This window comes from Mytilus trossulus, chromosome 3, assembly GCF_036588685.1.
Source record: "Mytilus trossulus isolate FHL-02 chromosome 3, PNRI_Mtr1.1.1.hap1, whole genome shotgun sequence".
Taxonomy (NCBI): domain Eukaryota; kingdom Metazoa; phylum Mollusca; class Bivalvia; order Mytilida; family Mytilidae; genus Mytilus; species Mytilus trossulus.
Window position 1 is genome coordinate 59,610,565 of NC_086375.1, and position 26,755 is coordinate 59,637,319.

Here is a 26,755-nt window from a genome sequence, read left to right on the forward strand (position 1 = left end):
CGTGCCAATATTCCCTTACTTTTAAAACAATAAAATTGAATATTATTTTTCTTCGTGTTATGGGAATTTCCACGTGGATGAATAAGTATAGATCATTAGACCATTGATCGATCGTTTTATATTTTATCTATTTAAATAAAAGTTTATGTCAGGGGAAACGACAATAGAATAGCAACCAATGACATAATGAAACCAAATTATAACTGTTGGCAAATATTTCACTCTGGAGTCAATGATTTTATTATGCTATTGATTAAACGGTCAATTGACTTTTATTTCAATAATCTTTCACTTTGTATGACGTTTTGCCGACCAGTCAAATAATAGGTCTAGACTTCTGTTAAAGATAAATGAGTTAACAATTCGCATCTATGGAAAATTTGTTGTTGGCAGTAAAATCTATGACACGACTTAAAGAATTATCTATTAATATTAAGTACTGAATTGCCGTTCTATTATTAATGTCGTTAGCGAAATGCTCGACGACTCTTTTGTCTTATAAACAATTTAACTGTCCTAGTTTGAATTATATCATATTTACAATGCATGAATACGCATATTTTAATGGTAAAATGACAATATATTGCACTGTCAGTAGAAGACAATAGGATCAGCATGGTAAGTTGTTTTATCTCAAAGAAACATACTATCAAATTCCTGGTTTAGTTGAATACATTTCATTATTTTTTAGATGCAGAATGATTTATTTGTGTATACTTTTAATACTTTGAAAAATAATTGGTTGATTTGTAGTATTTTTGTATTATGGTTTAATTAATACTCAAATTTAAATACGAAACATTTTGGTAATATTTGCATAATATTCAAAGCGAATGCATCAGCGGGGACATACTCACTTATTTTTTTATTTAATGGACAAAAAAGGAACAGCAGAGATATGCAATTTACATTATATTTTTAAATTTAAAAACCTATTCCAAATTAGCCAGGTGCCCTTTCACTTTTTCTGTGCCTAATTTAATTTCGGACTTATTGACATTTATCAAAATTAAATATATTCTTCAAACCAGAGACCAGGTTTCTTACTTTATAATTTGACATTTGACTTATAACGACCAGATATATATCCCTTACTTGACAACACTGTTAATGTGTTTTTTTCCTAAGAATTTCACAATATGAATTTAGTTTTTATATTTCTTTTTTATCAATTCTTTTTTATATATAAAAAAAAAGCAGTTTATAAATTTTCTTTGATCGATTGTTTTCGCTGTTGTGGATATTTCAGAGGTTGCATATCAATAATATGTTCTGAGTGACCGAAATGGAACATTCGATACCAGTTGTTCGATATAAGTTTAACTTATTATTATCAGATTTCAGCTTTCTCCAATATAGCTAGATTGCATTCTTTTGTATGATTTAATTATCAGGAGTAAATAAAAGGTGTACTTTATAAATAAAAGATGACGTCAAATTCCAAATATCCCAAAAACACCAAAAGTCAAAAGACATCTAAAAATAAACATACTTTTGTTTTAAATAGACAATTATGTCAAGCACTATTTTTCCAATAGTCTATAGAAGTTGTGAATGTTTCAATACTAATGACTGAAAGTTCTCAAACCGAGTTATTTTGTTTGATTTGAAAGTCAAAATGAAAATCCGAAAAAAGCAACAAACTTAAAATATAAGTCGCATACAAAAAAGACGCATGAAAAAAGTAAAGTCACAAAAATAATGAACTCCGAGGAAAATTAAAAAGGAGAGTCCCTATCAAATGGCAAAATCAAATGCTCAAACACATCACACGAATGGATAACAACTGTCATATTCCTGGCTTGGTTGGTCTAACATACAAACAATAATACGCTCGTGATTTACAAATGTGTATTTTTCATATAAACTCATATTTATACGAAGGCGTGATTGTTTTCATCCTTTTCTGTAGGAATAGATAACCTAACTTGTTTTTGTCAAAAGCTTTTGGAATGTAAACTCCTCAATGCTCTTCAACTATGTACTGCATTAGGCCCTTTTAACTTGTTTTATTCGAGCGTCAGTGATGATTCTGTTGGAGACGAAACGCATGCCAGGCGTATAAAATTAATCCTGGTATCTAAGATGAATTTATTTACTTTATTTACAGTCGGGTGAAATAAGCGAAGAGCAGAAACAAGGTAAGTCCTCAAAAAACGGTATATATAATACAGTGAATTTGTAAAATCAGGAATATTGAGACTTCAATTTACTTTTTGTTACATGATAAGTTAGGCAGTGAGGTCGTTGATACAAATCAGATTTAAGAAACTGAATGGGTCCATCAATGCCCATGCTACGTCAATCTTTAAAGACCCAAATGTTGCAAAAGACCTATTCGACCTTCATGACAAATATGTTGTTGCCCCCGCTGATAAAGCCCCAAATAACATCGTTGTTGTGTGTAAAAGTCATTACATTACCTGCTTGATAAACGAATTAGGTATTGACAATTCACTTGGAAACTCAACATATACCCTAACGACACTTACCAAAGAGAAAATCCTGGATAATCATAGGTCTGTTCTATGTTCCTTTGGAATTTCAACCAAAGATGAAGAACTGGATTTTCCATCACTGTACTGGATACCTAAACTACATAAGTGTCCTTACAAACAACGGTATATTACTGGGTCTTCCAAGTGCTCCACGAAACCTCTTTCTAAATTTTTAACATCTATTTTATCAGCAATCAAAGACGGGCTTCAAAGTTATTGTGAAACTGCCTATTCTAGAGGTGGCGTGAATCAGATGTGAATACTTTAAAATTCCAAAGATCTTTTAGAGTACATACAATCTAACTCTCTTTCATCTTGTAACAGTATCAAAACATTTGACTTTTCTACTCTTTACACAAGTATTCCACATTCCAAACTAAAAGACAAATTGAAAGAGTTGGTATTATTTTGCTTCATAAAAAAAATGACCAACGTAGATACAAGTATCTTGTCTTAGGGAGGGATAAATCCTACTTTGTAAAGAATCACTCTGATTCAAACAAAAACATTTCTGAAACTGATATTATCAAGATGCTTGATTTCTTGATTGACAACATATTTGTTACGTTCGGAGGACGTGTTTTTCAACAGACTGTCGGGATTCAAATGGGGAATAGATTGTACCCCTCTTCTTGCCGACTTGTTTCTTTATTATTATGAGGCTGACTCATACCGGATCTTCTTAGAAAGAAAGATAAGAAGTTAGCAATATCCTTTAACTTTACTTTACGCTATATAGATGATGTTCTCTCAATAAATAATTCGAAATTTGGTGACTATGTTGAACGCATATATCCCATCGAACTAGAGGTGAAGGATACAACAGCTACAATTAAGTCAGGCTCATATTTTGACTTACCTCTAAAAATTGACAATGAAGGTCGGTTAAAAACAAAACTTTACGACAAAAGAGATGATTTCAGCTTTCCAATTGTGAATTTTACATTTCTAAGTAGCAACATCCAAGCAGGACATACATACGGGGTATATATCTCCCAGTTGATACGATATTCCCGTGCTTGCATTTCCTATCATGATTTTCTTGATAGAGGAAGCTTTTAAACCAAGAGTTCCAAATGGTGAAGTTGAAATCATCCCTTCGTAAATTTTACGGACGCCATCACGAGTTGGTTGACCGTTATGGAATAACCGTTTCACAAATGATATCGGATATGTTCCTTACGTCGTAACTACAATCCCCTTCCCTTTCATGAATGTGACCTATGAAGGTGCCACATGTGGAGCAGGATCTGCCTACCCTTCCGGAGCACCTGAGATCACCCTAGTTTTTGGTGGGGTTCGTGTTGTTTATTCTTTAGTTTCCTATGTTGTGTCATGTGTACTTTTGTTTTTTTTGTTTGTCTTTTTCGTTTTTAGCCATGGCGTTGTCAGTTTGTTTGAGATTTATGAGTTTGACTGTCCCTTTAGTATCTTTCGTCCCTCTTTTAGGGTGATATGAATCAACTATTACACAATTACCCTGCATTTCGACACAAACCTATTTTGTTCACGTCGATTCTTTTGAAAAACAATCACATTTAAAAAAAATAAAATTCGAACAGATATTAAATTGTCAATTCATATGATATATGTTCATATATTATTTCAACTGATCGGGCGGATCTTAGGTTTAATTTGCATAAGGACAGTCTATTTGAAGATGTGTGTAATAAGAATGATTGACGTTATAATTATTATTGACTTCTAATCACCTGTCATCACAGGAATTAACAAAGTAATGACTCGTAACTCCATTGATGAGTTTATCCTAAAACACCTATCTATAGACGGACTGGTTTATCATAAGCCAACCAGTTAAACCCCGCCCAGTTAAGTGAAATATATTGAGTAATACAGCTGATGGACTCATCAACAGGTAATCAGTGGTTCGAGCCGGTTTCTTTTGTATGATCAATATATATCCTTATGATATATACCAGATATGCGTAATTCATAAAAAAAAATATGCTAAAAGAAGAACGAAAGATATCAGAGGGACAGTTTAACTCATAAATCGAAAATAAACTGAAAACGACATGGCTAAAAATGAAAAAGACAAACAGACAAACAACAGGTTACATAAAATAACATAGAAAACTAAAGAATAAGCAGCACGAACCCCACTAAAACTGGGGTGATCTCATGTGCTCCGGAAGGGTAAGCAGATCCTGCTCCACATGTGGCACCCGTCGTGTTGCCCATGTTATATTCTAATATGACGTGCTTCTTTAGCTTTGTAAAGAAACCATACTTTATTATCCAATAAAATTAGTTTGCACATGCGTATATTGACTTCGGCAGAAAAATGAATTTCATCAAATTGATATGCAGTTAATGTATTTCCTTAAATTAAAACACTTTCAAACACTTAAATGATACACATTTTGTTACTAATACTTTTACAATGACAACAATGTGTTACAATTCGTAATTGTCATATTTGACCTAGATACAGCAACGTACATGTTGGCTGTTCTAACTTCAAAACCCCTCCCTCTGAAAAACACGTTTCATCTCTCCTTTTGAAAAGGCATGTCTTTGTATATCATGTATATAATAATTTCATTGAAACATATGTTCCGACGATAAAACATAAAATATAAAATAAAGTATAGGTTATTACATGTATTACTGTTGTACTGAAATGACAAAATTGTTTCATATTTCTGAGAAAATGGATTGACCCTAGCAGGGAATCGAACCCCATTCTCCTATAACAAAAATAGGCGTAATTACCAATATACCACCAAGGTTCCCAACCCATTTTACAAATGCAACAAGATTGTCACCCAGTATTAATTTTGATCATCATGTACACGTCAGATGCACAAAGACGTGCCCTAAAGGCTTTGATCAACTTTACAAGGTGTAGCCACCGCAAGTATTTATATAAATGGATCTCTGTCAAAGGGCCCATCCTGCCAAGTCTCGAATGTCAGCACAACTTTATTAACATATTAACCAATGCTACACTATTAACCGGCAGAATATTAACGATTAATCTAGTAAATAAAGACCTACCCGATTCTCCTTGTGCGTCCACCGCCATTGACAACTGACTTGAATATGTGCGTGTCAGAAATTGACGTCAAAGGAAAAGACTGTTGTAATATAGTCCAAATAATTATGACGTCTGGCAAGGCTATTTTAATTTTTTTCTGGGACGCCTTCCTGCGACAATGTGGGATAAAAAAAAGTCAAAATCGAAAAATACCCACAGCAGACGGCATGATTATCTGGACTAGTTGTAATATAACTTTTCTGTTATATTGTGACACAAATATTGTTTTAGATAGGCTAATAAATTAAATTTCTGTTTCAATTTTGAATTTTAGAAACCTACAACTTTGCGAAATTAAACTGGTTTGAACTAGTTGGATAAAAATCGACAGTGAGGTTGATGGAATAGCCTACACAAAGACTGTACACTTATACACAGCGAACATAGAAATTACCGTAATTGTCCTAATTAGAATCGAAATAATTGATGCCAGCTATACTTTATTTTAGTTTTAACATGGGTAGGCATTATATTCGTGTTATTTTAGCCCTCGCTATCGCTCTGGCAAAAATAATCACGAATATAATGCCTACCCATGTTAAAACTACAATAAAGTATAGCTGGCATCAATTATTTCTTAAACAAAGCCGGTTAATAGTCAAATTCGGTAGTTTACATTCATCACCTGTGAAAACGGTTATTCCATAACGGTCAATCAACTCGTGATGGCGTCCGTAAAATTTACGAAAGGATGATTTCAACATCACCATTTGAAACTCTTGGTTTAATAGCTTCCTTGTGAGCAACAACCATCTTTCAAGAAAATCATAATATGAAATAAAAGCACGAGAATATCGTATCAATTTGAAGATATACACCCCGTATGTATGTCCTGCTTGGATGTTGCTACTTAGAAATGTAAAATTCACATTTGGAAAGCTGAAATCATCTCTTTTGTCGTAAAGTTTTGTCTTCAACCGACCTTCATTGTCAATTTCTAGAGGTAAGTCAAGATATGAGCCTGACTTAATTGTAGCTGTTGTATCCTTCATCTCTAGTTCGATGGAATAGATGCGTTCAACATAGTCACCAAATTTTGAATTATCTATATAGCGTAAAGTAAAGTTAAAGGATATTGCTAACTTCTTATCTTTCTTTCTAAGAAGATCCGGTATGATGTCAGCCTCATAATAATAAAGAAACGATTTAAAAAAGAAAATGTGGTATTATTGCCAATGAGACAACTATCCACAAAAGACCAAAATGACACAAACATTACCAACTATAGGTCACCGTACGGCCTTCAACAATGAGCAAAGCCCATACCGCATAGTCAGCTATAAAAGGCCCTCATAAGACAATGTAAAAAAAATCAAACGTGAAAACTAACGGCCTTATTTATGTAAAAAAATGAACGAAAAACAAATATGTAACACATAAACAAACGACAACCACTGAATTACCAGCTCCTGACTTGGGACAGGCACATACATAAATAATGTGGTGGGGTTAAACATGTTAGCGGGATCCCAACTCTCCCCCTAACCTAAAGTCGGCAAGAAGAGGGGCACAATTGTTTCCCCATGGGAATGCCGACAGTCTGTTGAAAAATACGTCCTCCGAACGTAACAAATGTTTTGTCAATCAAAAAATCAAGCATCTTGATAATGTCAGTTTCAGAGAATTTTTTGTTTGAATCAGAGTGATCCTTTACAAAGTAGGATTTATCCCGCTCTAAGACAAGATATTTGTATCTACGTTGGTCATTCCTTTTTTATGAAATAAAGCAATACCAACTCTTTCAATTTGTCTTTTAGTTTGGAATGTGGAATACTTGAGTAAAGAGTAGAAAAGTCAAATGTTTTAATACTATTGCAAGATGAAAGAGAGTTAGAATGTATGTACTCTAAAAGATCTTTGCATTTTTTTAAGTATCCACATCTGATTTACGCCACCTCTAGAAGATGCGTTTTCACGCACACAAACGATGTTGTTTGTGGCTTTATCTGGGGAATTCTTTTTTTATAAGGTTCAAATATTCAAACATTGCTTGTCGGTATCAATCTGAGCGTTGTCAAGTTAGTGTATGATACACTAAATGAAATAAGATCTATCGTTGAATTTGAAGGTGAATATCATACACATCTCAAAGATTGAGGAAAATCTAGAATTGTCTTTGTCCGCGTCTGGTTGATTTGGACGCTTTTGTTGCATGTTTCAGTTCCTCTTCATGAAAGATTGGTTAAACATTTTGTCTGAAGCTTACTTTTTAAATAATTTTTATCAGCTGTGCAGAGAAGTTTTTTCTGCTATCTGATACTTTGTAATTTTTTACTTACCTACTGAAGATGAACACTGTCGAAAATTGGGGAAAATATACCGGGTATACTATTGTATACTATTGTGCCTTAGCTTATCAAAAATGATTTGTGCTTTTTGTTTCGAGCTTGACAATTTAGAGTTGTATCGTGCAAATGTATTCGGATGGATTTATTTTGATAGCATGTTTCATGCTGAACTACGGGTTTTTCGTAGTTGACTACAGCTAGAAATAGTAAGTAGTAAATTTGGGGACAAAAAAAAGATAACATCAATTTTGGTAGTGAGTTATCCTTCTTCACGTAGTAACATTCCAACATTGTTCCCATTTTAACTGATACTCAAGAGAGCTCTGCTTCCCTTTCCTCTTCAGCAATTGAGAGGTATGACTTTGTTTACATGTCGAGATCACCATAAAATGAGCACGGAAACGTGCCCAAAGTTCAACCCCGGTTTTGGTGAGGTTCCTGTTATTCAAGCGTTATATTTTCTCTGTAGTTTTGTCTTTTGTTTTTACGTCTTGTCTTATTATAATTTAAAAATGGTGTCCGTTTTACTTCTTACAATTTTGGTTATTTTGCGACATCTTTTTTTTCACTTTTGGTGTAATAATTTTCAGATATCAAGGATTGGTTTGACAGATTTGATACAGATAAAGATGGTAAACTGTCTAAAGAAGAAATAACACAATTGTTACGAGTGGTAGGAAATAATCCTACAGACGATGATATCACACAAATATTTAAAGAAGTTGACCTAGATGGTTAGTATTGCTAGTTCCGAAAAATTTGAATTCAATTATAAGGACTAGCTATGAATCGATAATGAGAATATTGTGTAGGGCATATGCGACAAATATTAATGTAAATAAATATAATATCAATATTAATTGATCACAATGAGTCATTCTGGAATATCATTCATGAAATTCTTTTGAGCTCAACAGTAATGACAAAAGTTTTGATTACAAAAATATAAAACGTTTATAAAGGCGCATCTCTTCATAGAGCTTTAAACCACAATGATGCAAAGAATGAACCATCATGTTTTCGTCCTTATATGTATGTAATATTTGCCAATAAACATTAGACAGCCAGAAATCCTCCAATACATTCATCATATACTTATATATTTATATCAACCGTTTTAGTTTCTTTTACTTTTAGTTGATCAATTTTGAAATCATTCACGTAAGAAATATATTTTTATCATTAGACATACAACAAATGTACTCAACCATATTCATTAAAGTATTAAAATTCTAGTCAACCACAAAAATTCCGTACCAACCATGCAGATAAAGGGTTAATTTCGTTCCTTTCTGGCCCCTGTTGTATTGTACAAATCATCCACCCATTATCAAGTGGGTTACTGTCTATCAAAATTGTTTTAGTTTAAATCAACCGTTGATTGTTGTAAGTTTTTGTTATTGATTTTTGAGTCTGTTATAGCTTTCTATACGGTGAGGGTTCTGCTAATATTTTGAGGCTGTTCACATGCTTGTTCTTTTGTCCATTTGATGAATAGTTGTCTCATCGACAGCATACATATCAATGATTTGTCGTCTCCTTGTTATTTGACTGTAAGCATCAAAATATAAAAAATACGTCATTTCACCAACAATGCATGAATGTTAAAAAAAACTCATCTTCTACATATCACTTGACAATTTCAGAAAACTCATGTTTAATTCAAAATAGCTGTTTTCCAGATCTTATGATTCCACTATGGTGCAACAAACGAAACTTTTAAGTAAGCTTTATACACCAGTGGAGTCTTTACTGGAATGTTAGTTAGTTAACTTCAATATGCATTTATACAAACACTGTATCTTAGTGATTTTTTCTTTGTCCAGTTTCCCACATTCCATCCATTTTCAGATAGTGGTCTTATAGATCTAGAAGAATTTCAAACATACTATGTAAACACCATAGCGAATGTGGACGAAAAACAATCTCTTTTAGAAGCCTTCAAATGCTTTGATCAAAATAACGATGGTTTCATCGAACGGGACGAATTAATGAAATTCATGGAGGACTTATCAGAGGAACAGGCACAAGGAATGATTGACATTGCCGACAAAAATGGCGACGGAAAAGTTAACATTGAAGGTACGATACCAATATATTTTTATAGAGTTATGTTAAATTCATTGTGAAAAACCAAAGAGGATTTGTAAAAACTAAATAACAAGATATAGTTTCAAATGGTACATGTTAAGAAAACCAAAATTAGCTGTCTTGAAAATATGTTAACTCGACGAAACAAGTCAGAATTGTTGGACCCATGTTATAACCTTCTGATTGTATTATCTTCCATTCAAACAAGTGTATATAACAATCACTTGTTTCTATGGTAATATGAATGGTGATGATTTCCTCAGAGGCATATAATAGAAAATGTACATCTCATTAATAGGTACTTGAGCTGTTTGGACAATTTGGCATTATTACTACGTTCTTATTGACAAGCGTTTGTTTCTCTTAATGTTTCATTTATTTTTTCTTCTGAGACTAAAGTAAAAGTCCTTGTCAATTTGATCGTCCCTGTATACTGTATACTTAAATGTCGATTAATAAGTCAATTTGATCGTCCCTGCATACTGTATACTCAAATGTCGATTAATAAGGTTTCTTATTTGAATGCCTATGAATAAAATGTGCCATGATACAACATTTCAAATCTATTCATAAACTTATATTTTCCAGAGTTTGTTGAAATGATGATGGCGATATAGATGACGTAAACCATTGAACAAATACAAATCAATAGCATCATTAGCCGGAGTCTTATATCAACAAAATTGAAAGAGTTTGTGAAGATTATTCCTAGTTACTGTCTGATTTTTTTTTTATTTTACATTTCTGTTTTGTATACATTCACGTCTATTGTTATTGCCTATGTGGAATAAACAAACACGCAACAAACGTAGGATACAAAAATTCAGTTTAAAAGAAGTCCGATGATATAAATAGGTTACAGAAGAAACTTGGCAATATGACAATGGTCAAAATAGATTAACAAAGGAGTATTTATTTAGTACTGTATTAACTGAAATGCCAAGCTAAAAATGTTTGTATCTTTGGGATTTTGTGAGTCTTTAAGTTGTATCATTGCTAGACATGCATACATACGAAATTTTTTTTTGATTTTTTTATTACCATTGAAGAATTATTAGAAGACATTTCTTGATTTACAAATCTTATATATGAGTACTTCAATAACTGACATATTTGCTGACTAGCTTGTCTGATGGTTCTGACAGTGTTCTAGTTTCTCGGGGCAGAAAGGTGCTTTTGAAAAAGGGAACTTCAGTGCGGCGCTGTATATTTTTAGGGCAAAATTGTAGTATATTGAGGGGTGGGTTTTTTTGCTTTTTTTTTGTATATGTTTGGTTCTTTTTGACAACTATTTTTAATTTAGGATTTGGTTTTAAAAACCCGCCTAGACAAACCAACAGAATGTAGCTCTCTTTAATCAGAAATAATTATTTAGAATGTATACCTTTGTTATTATTTATTTCATCCTCAATGAAGTTTAAACACATACAGTATTTTATTATCAAGAACACTAATGTTCTAGTGACAAAGCTTAACAATTTCCTTATTAAAACAGAAGACCTTCATTTATGTCTAAAATGCACCACTGAGATGAGTAATATTACAAACAGTGGTAAAAAAATGCACTAAAAATCTAACAAGTAAAGTAGTACCATACAAAACTCTACAATCATACAAAAACACATAACATTAGATTAAACTGTCAACAAAATACTAAAGTTAACAATTTTCATACTAAAAAAATATTGCAAATCAATGGTTCATAAAAAAAAGTTATCGGACGACGTATAAAGTAAAGTCACAAAAATTTAATCGAAAAGTCCATAATCACATGGCGAGATCAAATGACAAAACATATAAAAAAGAATGGACAAAAACTGTCACATTCCTGACTTGGTATAGGCATTTTCAAACGTAGAGCATGTTGGATTAAACCTGCTTTTATAGCGCTAAACCCCTCACTTTGATGACAGTTTCATTAAACTTCGTTATATTTAGAATGATGCGTGAACTAAACAGACATAATTTTTTAAGTACTCATATATAAGATTTGTAAATCCAGAAATGTCTTCTAATAATTCTTCAATGATAATAAAAAAAATCCAAAAATAAATCATATGTATGCATGTCAAGCAATGATACAACTTATGACCATTGCACAAGGTCATGTTTTTCTCTGGCTGTTTATGACGTCTTTACACTAAATCAATTGGATGTTGGATGTGTACGGATTGATAGTTTAGTCTTAGATGCATGATTTTTTATTAGTTGTTAGTGGCTTGGAACTAGCTGTCTGATAACTGCAAGTCCTCTCAGATCTGTTCATTGTGTCTTTTTGTGTCGGGATGCATAAGTACCATCAAACATATAACATAAGGCTAAACTTAAAAAAAAAATGATGTTATTGAATCACACACTTCTTCAATAAGTTTGCTGATTTATAGCTATAAAAAAAATGAATATACTACTCTCATTTCTGTACCTGTTCAAAGTCACTAATCTTTCTCTGTTGGGAATTGGTTGCTACAATAAACTTATTGATCTTTTCTGTTGACGGCATTTACTATTAAGCCAGACTCGGTTAAATTTATAACATGTTTTCCTTGTTGTTGTTTTTTTATCATCAAATGCTACTTATTTTTTAGGGTTAAAACTCACTCTATTTCATTTTATATTTAAGTTTGTAATCAAAATATCTAGTTGTTATATGTCTGATATGGAAACACTTTCACCCCACTAATACTCATTCGATAGACTATATGTGGTATGTATCGATCAATTAACAGTCATCTAGTATCATACGTTAAACATCAAGAACAGACCCTACTTTTAATCAATCCGAAGTATAAATTCAATAACCTTTATATTTATATTTACTATCAACTGCGACTATACAAAGAATCACTAAGGATTATTAAAGGTTTCATTGTCAGGTTAGGAACACGTCAGAAAATGTTTTTAAAATACCTCATTTAGTTATTAAAACGTAAATCAACTTATTGACTATTTTCTTAACCCATGAGTACACAAACTTTAATGGGGATTCTCTGAAGAAGATCTGATATGGTAAGATAGTTCTTTCTTTTTCGTTAGTCCTTTTCAACGATATCGTCGTTTGTTAATATACATATACAAGTTATTAACCAAATTATAGTCTTAAACGGTTAGACTGTTAAACCTTTTATTTTAGTCATGCAGCGGAAGTAAAATCAAAACAAAATACATTAAGTAAACATGCGTATGTCTATAAATTAAATTTTTGCTATTCAATGTTAACAGGTTATGATCTAGTTTTGTATGATATTTTATTTGATGTAAGTAATGGATACATAACTTTATACGGTAAATACATGCGGATTTAGAGTATTTTAAATACTCAAATCGTTGGGTTACTGTGCGTCTTTATTTTACCTAAATCTGTTTATATTTTTAGAGAGAGAAATCTGATAATCAGCCTTTCCTCACTGTAACGTGAATTAATTTATGTTCCTACTAAATAATATTCATGTAACTACAAGTATACAACTATTAGTAATAATAATACTTCAAAGGCAGTACAAAATATACGATATATACGAAGTTTAACAAGTTAATTATACGTGAAATATATAACTTATACTAACATAATTATAATGAAGTTTAAAATGTATTTTTTTTTAAGATTTAATCAATTTTATACAAAGTACAACAACGGGTGTTGTTTCTGGGCGAGAACTTTTTAAATTTGACGTTTTGCGGTGTAAAATTCTTTTTTATTGTAAAACCAATGTATAATAATTAGAAAGAGAACCAGAGACATGCCCCTTAACAAACTTTGAACATCCATACTGTTTCAGATAACCGAACTTTATACTTTATGATAAACTAAGGTAAACTAAGTTTTCTCGTTTGAATTTTCAAACAGTTGTCATTTCGGTGTCTTTTATAGCTGACTATGCGGTATGGTTCTTACTCATTGTCGAAGGCCGTATGTTGACTTATTGTTGTTTATTTCTGTGTCATTGGTCTATTGTGGAAAGTTGTCTCCTTGGCAATCATACTTCATCTTCCTAAATAAACAGTTACAATCAACCTTTCAAGTCATTATTTTTTTTGTCGAACTCCACAAACTAATTTAAAGCACTTCAATATATTAGGATCAATAATAAATGATAAGAAATCTCTATTCAGAAGGATCTAACTACTCTGTTTATAATTTAACTTTTGGTAAGGATTTTATATCAAAAAAAGAACGTGTTTAACATTCAATTTAATTTTACCTTTAAAAGTGCAAAGAGAATAATAATTACATATCACCGAGTGAACTTTGCCTCTTATAGTCATGTTTAAGATTAGTATTCATTTGACATCAAATAAAGATCTACCACAGACATTTACAAATATCTTTATTTCTGTTTATACACACAAAATAAATTGCTTTAATATGGAACGCCACGACTGCCTTATGTTAATAATCAGCATTATACGCAGTGTTCACAGCATTATATGAAGTGATCACAGCATTATATGTAGTGCTCACAACATTATATGAAGTGATCACAGCATTATATGCAGTGCTCACAGCATTATATGCAGTGTTCACAACATTATATGAAGTGCTCACAACATTATATTAAGTGCTCACAACATTATATTAAGTGCTCACAACATTATATTAAGTGTTCACAACATTATACGTTTTTTGTTGTATGATGAGATTGATGTATGATGAGATTTATGAATGATGAGATCATTCGGTAAACTTCGTTTTTTAGCGGAAATTACCGAATCCATATTTGGTAAATTACGGTAATGCCCAGCAAACAAATTTAAAAAGTTATTAAAATCATGTTATCATAAGGTAGCATACAATATTTAAAACTGATTGAAATAAGTAAGGAAAAGATGAAACTGAGAGGTGAATGATTGGAGTAGTTCTGTTCGTCGTAAGAAATACGAATGGCAAAATGTAAGTTAAATAATAAAAAGTTTATTTAATGAAATATCGTAGGAAAATTTGTATGATATATTCTCGAGTTCATTTCCTACTGAAGAAATTTAGCAAGGTGCCACTTTATAGTCCGTACTCAGTTTTAAAAAGCTTAATTACCTTTTAAATAAAACAGTCAGATTTCTATAACACATAGGTGCCATATTACGCTAGCTGATATATGTCATGATAGAGTCATTTTTGGCATCAATTTTCAGAATTTGGCATTTTTACATGAATAAGTATCTAACAGATATGGAAAATGCAGTTTAAAGCATTTCACTGTAGGTGTTAAACATAACTTTACATCAATTATTCCATTTTTTTACACGCTTTTTAGCACGGCAAGTACTAAGCAAGTACTAAGATTGTCTTCTAAATATGATCAGCAGTCTTATATAGAAATTTAAACTTTCATAGAAAAATTTACCCTTTCAAGACCCTGTTTAACATTTTCATTTAAAGTTATCATCTCTTATGAAAATTGAGTTTGTGGGGATGAATAAAACGTTTACTACGTTTGTTCGTCAGTTTGCACGGTACATACATGTATATATATAAAAGTGGTATGCTTGCCAATGAAACAACTTTCCACAAGAGACAAAATGACATCACAGAAATTTTAAACAGCTAAACGGCCACAGTACGACCTTCAACAATGAGGAAAGCCCATACCGGATAGTCAGCTATAGAAGGCCCCGAAATGATAAACGAAAAATATTCCTAATTTATGTACAAACAAACGATCGAAAAACTAACATGTATATAACACATTAATTAACAAACGACAACCACTGAAATAAAGGCTCCTCCTGACTTGGGACGGCCACATATATGCAAAATGTGGCGGGTTTTAACATGTTAGCGGGATGTTGGTATCCTCCCTCTAACCTGGGACAGTGGCGTAACAGAACAACATAAGAACGAACTATGAAAATCAGTTGTAAAAGGCTTGTTAGTTTTCTCGTTTGAATTGTTTTACATGGTCGTATCGGGGCCTTTTATAGCTGACTATGCGGTATGGGCTTTGCTCATTGTTGAAGGCCGTACAGTGACCTATAGTTGTTAATGTTTGTGTCATTTTGGTATTTTGTGGATAGTTGTCTCATTGGCAATTCTACCACATCTTCTTTTTTATATTAACTCATTAGATGGGTACAAATATAAACACATATGATCTAACAAGAAAATAGAGTGAACGTGCATGTGGGCGGGTACTTGTATATCCCAACAATAAAAAGACACTATAAGTACTGATCTGAGAGTATATATAACTAATATAGTACTATGCTGTTGATTAAAAATAACATCACTCCAGACCCTTTTGTTTTCCACATAATTAATATTGCCAATAATTAAGAAGTTCCGGGTCGAATCGATACCAATAATATACTCACCTGTTAACTATTACATTATCTGTACGTTCCGCATCTGACAGGATCTGAAATTCGGCAGTTTATTTATTTCAAAAAATATTCGTGTATTGAAAAAATTGTGTAAATTAATTAGAATTATCAATATAGAAGTTTGTTCTCCAGGTTGACCAACAATCTGTCATTCTTGTTGCTCGTTTTTGTGCAAACTTGTCATGCGCAAAATCTGTATGTTATTGTATGTAAAATTATCTTTCTTTGTACCATTTACTTGGTTTTATAAAAAATAAAGAATCTTGAATCTTGACAGGAGTACCACGAAACGCTGTATTTAAGATTTTGCTATATACACGGGTCGTAATCACAGGGTTGAAACTACTTAATTCAATCATTGTCACATTGTTCCCGATTGTAGTACTTTAATCAGTACAAATGTATGACTTTCTAAGATGACAATACGAATAATAAAAATATGGACTTAAAATAAGGCGTATAGGTACAGCATGTACAGTTTTCAATTTGTTAGACGTAAAACAGCGAATCAAAGATTCAATTTTATTCATAACTCATAAAGGACAAAACTGTTGATTAAAAAATACTCCCAGTTTCCAGAGACTTTTGTTTTCCAAACAAAATCAATAATACCAATATTAAATTGACAAGTTCCAGGTCGACGGGTTCAAACAGAAAGATGTTAAAAGCAGAGAAAACTTCATCTTATAATCGGCATGACTTTATCAGATGACAATATCAATACTAAAATCAGGCTTACGCATAGTTATATTCTTTAATTCAGTCACAGACCCGCGATATCATGGATGTGTTCTAGTAAATATATATACATATTAAGTTGTGAATATGGTGAAACTAATCCTCAAAATAAGTTTAAAATGCCCTGGTGTGGAATAAACTTGGGTTAAATTGATCATACTTCTTAATTTACTTATTTCAATCCGTTTTAAATATTGTATACTGCCTTAATGATCACATATATAATAATAACTGTTTAAATTTGTTTGCTGGGCATTAATTTACCGTAATTTACCAATTATGGATTCGGTAATTTCCGCTAAAAAACGAAGTTTACCGAATGATCTCATCATTCATAAATCTCATCATACATCAATCTCATCATACAAAAAAAAAACGTATAATGTTGTGAACACTTAATATAATGTTGTGAGCACTTAATATAATGTTGTGAGCACTTAATATAATGTTGTGAGCACTTAATATAATGTTGTGAGCACTTCATATAATGTTGTGAACACTGTATATAATGCTGTGAGCACTGCATATAATGCTGTGATCACTTCATATAATGTTGTGAGCACTACATATAATGCTGTGATCACTTCATATAATGCTGTGAACACTGCGTATAATGCTGATTATTAACATAAGGCAGTCGTGGCGTTCCATACTTTAACGTTTATAGAGAATGGTGTTATAACATGGACAGATTTACGTCTTCGTTTTTTTAGATCACGTGCGACTTTTTTTATTCTTTTAAACCGATGTTTTTCATATGCCTATAATGAGCTGTATATATATCATATGTTTTTTTTTTATTTAAGGATTAACAATTAATTGGAAGTAAATTTCAGTAGTTTGCCACAAAGAACTTTTTGGTTTAGTGTTCTGGATTGTTTTTTTTTTTATCTTGAATACTATTATAGATAGAGATAAACTTTCAGGAGCCGCTGGCCTTTGTTAGTCTTGTATTATTTTAATTTTTAGTTTCTTGTGTACAATTTGGAAATTAGTATGGCGTTCATTATCACTGAACTAGTATATATTTGTTTAGGGGCAAGCTGAAGGACGCCTCCGGGTGCAGGAATTTCTAGCTACATTGAAGACCTGTTGGTGACCTTCTGCTGTTGTTTTTTTTTTATTTGGTCGGGTTGTTGTCTCTTTGACACATTCCCCATTTCCATTCTCAATTTTATTTAAACAGCAATAATGTTCAGCAAAGTAAGATCTACAAATAAGTCAACATCCCCAAAATGGTCAGTAGACCCCTTCAGGAGTAATTACCCTTTATAGTCATTTTTTACCAATTTTTCATCAATTTTTGTAATCTTTTACAAAAATCTTCTCCTCTGAACCTACAGGGTCAAGTTTAACCACACTTGGCCACACTCATCATTGGGGTATCTAGTTTAAAAATGTGTGAGGTGACACAGCCAACTAAACAAGATGGCCGCCATGGCTAAACATAGAACATATGGGTAAAATGTTGATTTTGGTTTACAACTCTGAAACCAAAGCATTAAGAGCAAATCTGACAAGGGGTTAAATTGTTTATCAAGTCAATATCTATCTGCCCTCAAATTTTCAGATGAATTGACAACCGGTTGTTGGGTTGCTGCACCCAATTGCGTTTTTGGTTATTATCTTGAATACTATAATTATAGATCGAGATAAACTGTAAACAGCCAATCTAATTAAAATATTGATCTCTGATTACGTTAATCAGAGATCAATATTTTAATTAGATTGTAAACAGCAATAATGTTCAACAAAGCCCATACCGCATAGTCAGCTATAAAAGGCCCCGATAAGACAATGTAAAACAATTCAAACGAGAAAACTAACGGCCTAATGTATATAAAAAAATGAATGAGAGACAAATATGTAACACATAAACAAACGACAACCACTGAATTAAAGTTCATTATAGATGGAGATAATTGTAAGTAGCAAGAACGTCCAGTAAAGTAAGAACTTCAAACACATCACCATCACAAAATCACAATTTTGTCATGAATCCATCTGTGTCCTTTGTTAAATATGCACATAGACCAAGGTGAGCGACACAGGTTCTTTAGAGCCTCTAGTTGAAAGTTCGCTTACTATAAGAAGGGGGCGGTTTAGTTGAAGGCTACATCTAATCTATATGATGGATAAAAAACGATTAATGTTAAAAAAATGTTATGTTTGACTTGTAAAAAAATCCTATTTTGAATTTTCAGGCTGCTCAGTTGACTGAAGAACAACAACAAGGTAAACTCGACATCTTTTGTGGATAGTTGTCTCATTGGCAATCATGCCACATCTTCTTTTTTTTTTTTTTCATCGCATTTTTTTCATTTTTGTTATTATATATTTTGTTATTAGATTTATGTAGTGGTTGGTTAAATATCAAATCTGCAAAAGACGATTGCTACAACAACTTAAGTAAATCGAATTGTACAAGTACATTTGTATCGCAGCTACGAATGAGTGTAATGTAACGTATAGGAACATTCGATTGGATTATAGATATTTAAAGCAAAATGAAAACTGCAAACTAAAAAAAGGCAGAAAAGAATGTACCAACTGAGAAATTAAAAATCATTTTCTAAGGGTCTAAGGGATTTTCCAAACACCAGTACTTCTAGTGTGTATAGTTACTATTTATTAATTTTTGAAACATAAATTAGCTTGAACTAAGACAAATCCAACATCGTGATAAAAAAGAAGAAAAAAATTTACTCGGTAGTTTAAAAGTCAGACCTTTTTTTAAGCTACCACACACGGAGAGGGTTGTAATACTATGTTTGACTTCTTCAACATATTTCTTGAAGTATTTTTATTTTCAACTGATGTATCCTGAGTCTGTAGTATTTAGTTTCACAGTTACTCTGAGCCTCGATTTTATTTTCCTACAAAATAAAATTGAGAATGGATAGAGAGACTGTGTCAAAAGACAACAACCAGACTAAAGAGCAAGGCTCCAAGTTGGATCATTGGCAAGGAAACTTCGTCAGACTCGTCAGAAGGAAACAATTGACCAAAAGAACACCCTTTGGAAGAAGAGATATAGTTTGCATTTCTGATGCAAATAAAATCGTTTGTTTAAAGAAGTCCTTAAACGCGAAATTTAAAATAAACATGTGCAATTAGAAATAACACGATGTCTTCAACAGCCACATGTAGCGCTAAAAATAACATTTGGTTTGAATGCAATTAACAAAAAACAAATTGACTAATGTGTAAATACAGTTTATATATTCTTCAATATTCAAATTCCATTAAAATCAAATTTTGACCTTGACCCTGTTAGTGACACAAATATAAGAGAATTAGTTTCTTTATCTTTAATAAAGAAACACATTTCCATTCTCAATTTCATTTGGTAAGATAATTCGAGCATTATGTGTGTACATTTATACATATAAACAATATGAACTGCATGTTATTGTTATGAAATATTGTAGAAATCAAAGAATACTTTGATATTTTTGATGAAGACAAATCAGGGAAACTTTCAAGAGTTGAAGTATCTGGTGTTGTACGTGGATTAGGGCTGAACCCAACTAAAGATGAACTTGAAGAAATGTTTCAGGGAATAGACAAAGATGGTATGTTATCACGCGAGTGCTATTTTATAGACGGTCAGTTATATCTATAATACTAAAATTACGAAGTCCAATTTTTCAGCCGTCATCGCGTAAAAACGACGAATCAAAGAATTCAACTTTATATATCACTAATATAGTACAAAGGTGTAGATTTAAAATTACACCACTCCAGGCCCTTTTGTTTTCCACGTAATTAATATTGCCAATAATTAAGAAGTTCCGGGTCGAGTCCGATACCGATACCAATAGTATATTCACCTGTTACCTATTACCTCATCTGTATGTTCCGCATCTGACAGACGCACCACCAAACGGTGTATTCAGGGTTAATATGCTATATACACGGGTCATACGCACAGGGTTGGCACTACTGAATTGTCAAATAGCTATTGTAGTATTTTAATCAGTAAGACTTTCTAAGATAACAAGACTAAAAATGAGGAACAGTTTTCAATTTGTTAGTGGGCATACATGACGTAAAACAGCGAATCAAAGAATTCATCTTTATTTATAACTAATATAGGACAATGTTGTTGATTAAAAAATACTCCATTCGGAATTTCCAGGACCTTTTGTTTTCCAAATAATTAATATTACCAATAATTGATAAGTTCCAGTTCGACGGGTTCAAACAGAAAGATTTGAAAGCAGAGAAAAACTGTGTATCTTATAATCGGCATGACTTTATCACATGACAATACTAATACTAAAATCAGGCTTGCACATAGTTATATACCTTAATTCAGTCACGGACCCGCGATATCACGGGTGTGTTCTAGTAGTATATTATAAACATCCTGTCAGAACATTTTAGACGATGCCGTGGTAGTAACCCTATTGATTGATTTCTGTAAGCCCGAGACACAAATTGTATACAGTGACTCGAATTCATTTTAATGTATCCTTAGTTGAAGGCAGACAAACCCAAAGAACTAGGCATCACTTTGGAGTTGCCTTAAGGATTATTTTGTTTTCGTTGAAAAACATTTCAGCTTGTATATATGTTATGAAGAATTACATGTTTACATATTAACTTGACGATATAAAATATTTATATTTAATTTGACAATCTACATACAATGCCCTTTGGAATTCAAAACAATCAACACATACAAACCGTATCAAAATCTTCAGAAAATCTCTATCTAAAACATGATTTTCAAATGATAACGGACTTTCCGATTAGATTTTCCTCTTAGTTCAGTATTTGTGTGATTTTACTTTTTGCGAATTAGAAGAAATATTTGAAGATTGCATTGGTCTATAAAACTATCGACATTCTAGTTTAATCAGACGCCCCAAAGTTCGACACAAAATTAGACTTAAAACGGTTAAAACATGCCTTATTTTCACTTGTATAAGTAGCACTACTCAATAAAATACAACAAAACGAAGATCACAAAGATATAAAACACGTCCATTATCACTGTACTATTATGCATATTTTTAGGGGTCAGCTGAAGGACACCTACGGGTGCGGGAATTCTCGCTACATTGAAGACCCATTGGTTGCCTTCGGCTGCTGTCTGCTCTATGGTCGGGTGGTTGTCGCTTTGACATATTCACCATTTCCTTTCTCAATTTTTCTTCATATTTCAGGTTCGAATGAAATAGAATACAACGAGTTTGAAGAATACTACATGAAAACTTTCTGTTCTCAAAACAGAAATGAACATAGTGATCTAATGGAAGCTTTTAAAACATTTGATAAAGATGGGAACGGATTCATAGATATAGACGAATTAAAGGATGCACTGCTGAACAAAGGGGAGGATCATTTAACAGATGAAGACTTTAAAGAAATGATAGCTGCTGTTGATATTGATGGAGATGGACTAGTTAACTATCAAGGTGTGTATTTATATTGTGTATAAACATCCATGTGTAATCTCTAACATCTATTAACAAACCAGAAAATCGCTACAAAAATGTAATGCTCTCAGTAAAGGCAGTTAAATGTAACATGTCTGTCGAGTTTTCATTATGTTTCATTATGTTTGTTTGTCAATGTATTTGCCACAACCAAAATTGGTTTTTGTGTGTTTTGCAAATAAAGATATATATATCATATCTTACACCCCTTACTGTAACACACAGTCCAAAGTCTGAGCGAAAATTGAAGAACACAGAACAAAACAGTGAAATTCACATAAATGTGCAATATAATACTGTACATTGATGGAAAATATAAAAACTATGTGTACAGTCTTTATATACAAGGCAAAACCGAGGCTCGTGAGTTTCTCCTGTTTCGTAGCGAGTTTTAAACCTTTTTGTATTTCAGACAATGTACATTATTGTTGTATCCTGTGTTTTACACCAAACACTCGAAGCTTTACTTGTTGAAATCCAAATATGACATAATGTGTCTCTGTTCTTTTTTTTTTTTTTAAGAAATCGACCAAGTTTAAACGCGGACTGAGATAAGGGCCCAAAAACGAACTGTCAAGCAATGGAAATATCCATGTCATCTATATTATCGTTTGCTCAACATGTGGTTACTGGTCACTATTTTGTACAAGTATGAATAAAGCAAAAATATATATTGGTTATTTATACATTAATTGACTGCCCTGACATTTTCAAATGAATCGGACAACCCATTGTTAGGTTGCTGTCCCTAAATTGGTAATTTTAAGGAAATTTTACTGTTTTTGGTTATTATCTGAAATATTATTATAGATAGAGATAAACTGTAAACAGCAATAATGTTCAGCAAAGTAAGATTTACAAATAAGTCAACATGACCGAAATGGTCAGTTGAACACTTTAGGAGTTATTGCCCTTTATAGTCATTTTTTAACCATTTTTCGTAAATCTTAGTAATCTTTTACAAAAATCTTCTACTCTGAAACAACTGGGCCAAATTAATCCAAACTTGGCCACAATCATCATGTGGGTATTCAGTTTAAAAATGTGTGGCGTGACCCTGCCAACCAACCAAGATGGCCGCCATGGCTAAAATTAGATCATAGGGGTAAAATGTAGATTTTGGCTTATAACTCTTAAACCAAACAATTTAGAGCAAATCTGACATAGGGTAAAAAAAAATGTATGCCCCACCTACGATAGTAGAGGGGCATTATGTTTTCTGGTCTGCGCGTCTGTCCTTCCGTCCGTCCTTCCGTCTGTCTTTCCGTCTGTCCTTCCATCCGTCCTTCCGTCTGTCCTTCCATCCGTCATTCCGTCTGTCCTTCCGTCCGTTCGTTCGTTCATGTTAAAGTTTTTGGTCAAGGTAGTTTTTGATGAAGTTGAAGTCCAATCAACTTCAAACTTAGTACACATGTTCCCTATGATAAGATCTTTCTAATTTAAAATTGCCAAATTAGACTTTTGACCCCAATTTCATGGTCCACTGAACATATAAAATGATAGTGCAAGTTTCAGGTTAAAGTTTTTGGTCAAGGTAGTTATTGATGAAGTTGAAGTCCAATCAACTTGAAACTTAGTACACATGTTCCCTATGATATGATCTTTCTAATTTAATTGCCAAATTAGGCTTTTGACCCCAATTTCAGGGTCCACTGAACATAGAAAATGATAATGCAAGTTTCAGGTTAAAGTTTTTGGTCAAGGTAGTTTTTGATGAAGTTGAAGTCCAATTAACTTCAAACTTAGTACACATGTTCCCTATGATATGATCTTTCTAATTTATTTGCCAAATTAGACTTTTGACCCCAATTTCACGTTCCAATGAACATAGAAAATGATAGTGTTAGTTTCAGGTTAAAGTTTTTTGTCAAGGTAGTTTTTGATTTAGTTAAAGTCCAATCAACTTGAAACTTGGTACACATATTCCTTTGGTTATGATTATTAAAATGCCAAATTAGATTTTTTTTATCCCAATTTCACGGTCCACTTAACATAGAAAATGATAATGCGAGTGGGGCATCCGTGTACTATGGACACATTCTTGTTAGGTCAAGTTCTATCTGCCCATAAATTTTCGGACAAATCGGACAACCCGTTGTTAGGTTGCTGCCCTGAATTTGTAATTTTAAGGAAATTTTGCAGTTTTTGCTTATTACCTTAAATATTATTATAGATAGAGATAAACTGTAAACAGCAATAATGTTCAGAAAAGTAAGATCTACAAATAAGTCAACATGACCAAAATAGTCAGTTGACCCATTAAGGAGTTATTGCCATTTATAGTAAATTTTTCTAAAATTTAAGTATTCTTTTAAAAAATCTTCTCCTCTGAAACTACTGGGCCAAATTTAACCAAACTTGCCCACAATCATCAATTGGGTATCTAATTTTAAAAAATGTGTGGTGTGACCCTGCCATCCAACCAAGATGGCCGCCATGGCTAAAAATAGTTCAAAGGGGCGAAATGTAGATTTTGGCTTATATCTCTGAAACCAAAGCATTTAGAGCAAATCTGACAGGGGATACTTTGTTTATCAGGTCAAGATGTATTTGCCCTGAAATTTTCAGACAAAACAGACAACCTGTTGCCCCAGAATTAGTAATTTTAAGGAAATTTTGCAGTGTTTGGTTATTATCTTGAATATTATAATAGATGGAGGTAAACTGTAAAAGGCAAAAATGTTCAGCAAAGTAAGATCTACAAATACGTCAACATGACCAAAATTGTCAGTTTATCCCTTAAGGAGTTATTGCCCTTTATAGTCAGTTTTTAACAATTTTTATAAATTTTTGTAAATTTTTAGAATTCATTTTTCAGTGTAATTATTGGGCCAAGTTCATTATAGATAGAGATAATTGTAGCAAGAAGAATGTCCAGTAAGTAAGATCCACAAATACATCGTGATCACCAAAACACAATTTTGTCATGAATTTATCTGTGTCCATTGTTTAATATGCACATAGACCAAGGTGAGCGACACAGGCTCTTGAGAGCCTCTAGTTTCTGTATTTTGTTTTTCAGTTTGTTGTTGATCTTGTCGCCATCTTTTTGTTTGACTATAATATTTGTTTGTTTTCTTATGATTCATTTTTTTTTTTTAATTTTCTCTGTGATCATTCTACATATGACTATATGGTAGAAAACGATTGAACTACTACAAGGGGATTTTTAACAACCTTGGCTGCCAATAAAGGTCTAGATCCCTCGGCAGTTTGTAATGCCACAATCCGGTGAAAGACTCCGATTCATGAAACATTTTACAGTTAAATCCTTATCATTTACGAACGATACGCAGATGTTGCGACATTACAACCTGTTGGTCAGTGGTTGTCGTTTGTTGATAGTGTTTATAAATGTTTCTCGTTTGTCGTTTTTCTTTTTCACTAGTCATTTCTTGGGACCTTTATGGCTTGCTTTTCTGTGTGAGCCAATGCTACGTGTTGAAGACCGTATTTTGACCTATAATGGTTTACTTTTACAAATTGTGACTTGGATTGCGAACTGTCTCATTGGCACTCAGACCAGCTCTTCTTATATCTAATAAACTAATGGAATTAATAATGTTATGTATAAGCCAAATATCTAACAAATCCATGATTTCTTACATATAAAAGACAATATTCAAAAATATTTCTAAAGAATATTATTTCTATTACTTCGTCAAAATATCATTATATATTGCAACATTCAAGAAAACGAAAAAGAAAAAGAAAATTTCTATTTGGTTGCTTTTGAAATGTAATGTTACTTTCACTGACAATATGTGTGAGATTCAATGGTAACATGGGAACAAAAGCAAAATTATTTATAAAAGCATGAATTGGTTATACTTTCTGATCTTTTTGTTTTTGCCTTTATATTTCAGAATTTGTCAATTTGATGAATCCACAGTGAAAAGTGTTACAAAGGAAATGGGAATTTGGAACTTGCTTTGCAATCTACTTTTATAAATGTGCAAAACTGAATGAGAACGAAAGACGATATTGACAAAGATTTGTTTTCGTTATAGTATAAGTAGACTATTGATATTTGTTGTAATATTTATTTTGATTTAATTCTTGAATGAAAATAAATGTGAAGTTTTATCATTGAACGTGTTTTATTCAAACCACTATATATGTGTACCATTAGGCCGGTGGTGTGACAGCCAAAAGCACGAAAACTTTTAAAACCGCGGAACAAATACTTTATAGATAGCATAAAAAAATAAGAAAAAAAGAGAAAACTAACTTTCTTCTGTCTGTTAATGTTCCGTCATTGTGCTGGATTTTAGATACCATCGAGTCCGAACAAATTTTGCCGGTGTGGTTTAGACA

General features: G+C 32.3%; 2 protein-coding genes across 2 annotated transcripts; both read left to right on the forward strand.

Annotated features, from left to right (window-relative positions):
- The first annotated feature begins 382 nt into the window (after positions 1-382).
- On the forward strand, positions 383-12,492 carry LOC134711994 (calmodulin-like). Its single transcript, XM_063573073.1, has 5 exons — positions 383-618; positions 2,111-2,141; positions 8,438-8,581; positions 9,699-9,929; positions 10,527-12,492. The coding sequence occupies exons 1-5, from the start codon at positions 616-618 to the stop codon at positions 10,553-10,555; spliced, it is 438 nt and encodes a 145-aa protein (XP_063429143.1). The 5' UTR covers positions 383-615; the 3' UTR covers positions 10,556-12,492.
- Positions 12,493-12,767: 275 nt separating this feature from the next.
- On the forward strand, positions 12,768-26,612 carry LOC134711990 (calmodulin-2-like). The gene is made up of 5 exons (XM_063573066.1): positions 12,768-12,944; positions 19,196-19,226; positions 20,423-20,566; positions 22,166-22,417; positions 26,305-26,612. The coding sequence occupies exons 1-5, from the start codon at positions 12,942-12,944 to the stop codon at positions 26,331-26,333; spliced, it is 459 nt and encodes a 152-aa protein (XP_063429136.1). The 5' UTR covers positions 12,768-12,941; the 3' UTR covers positions 26,334-26,612.
- Positions 26,613-26,755: the final 143 nt, after the last annotated feature.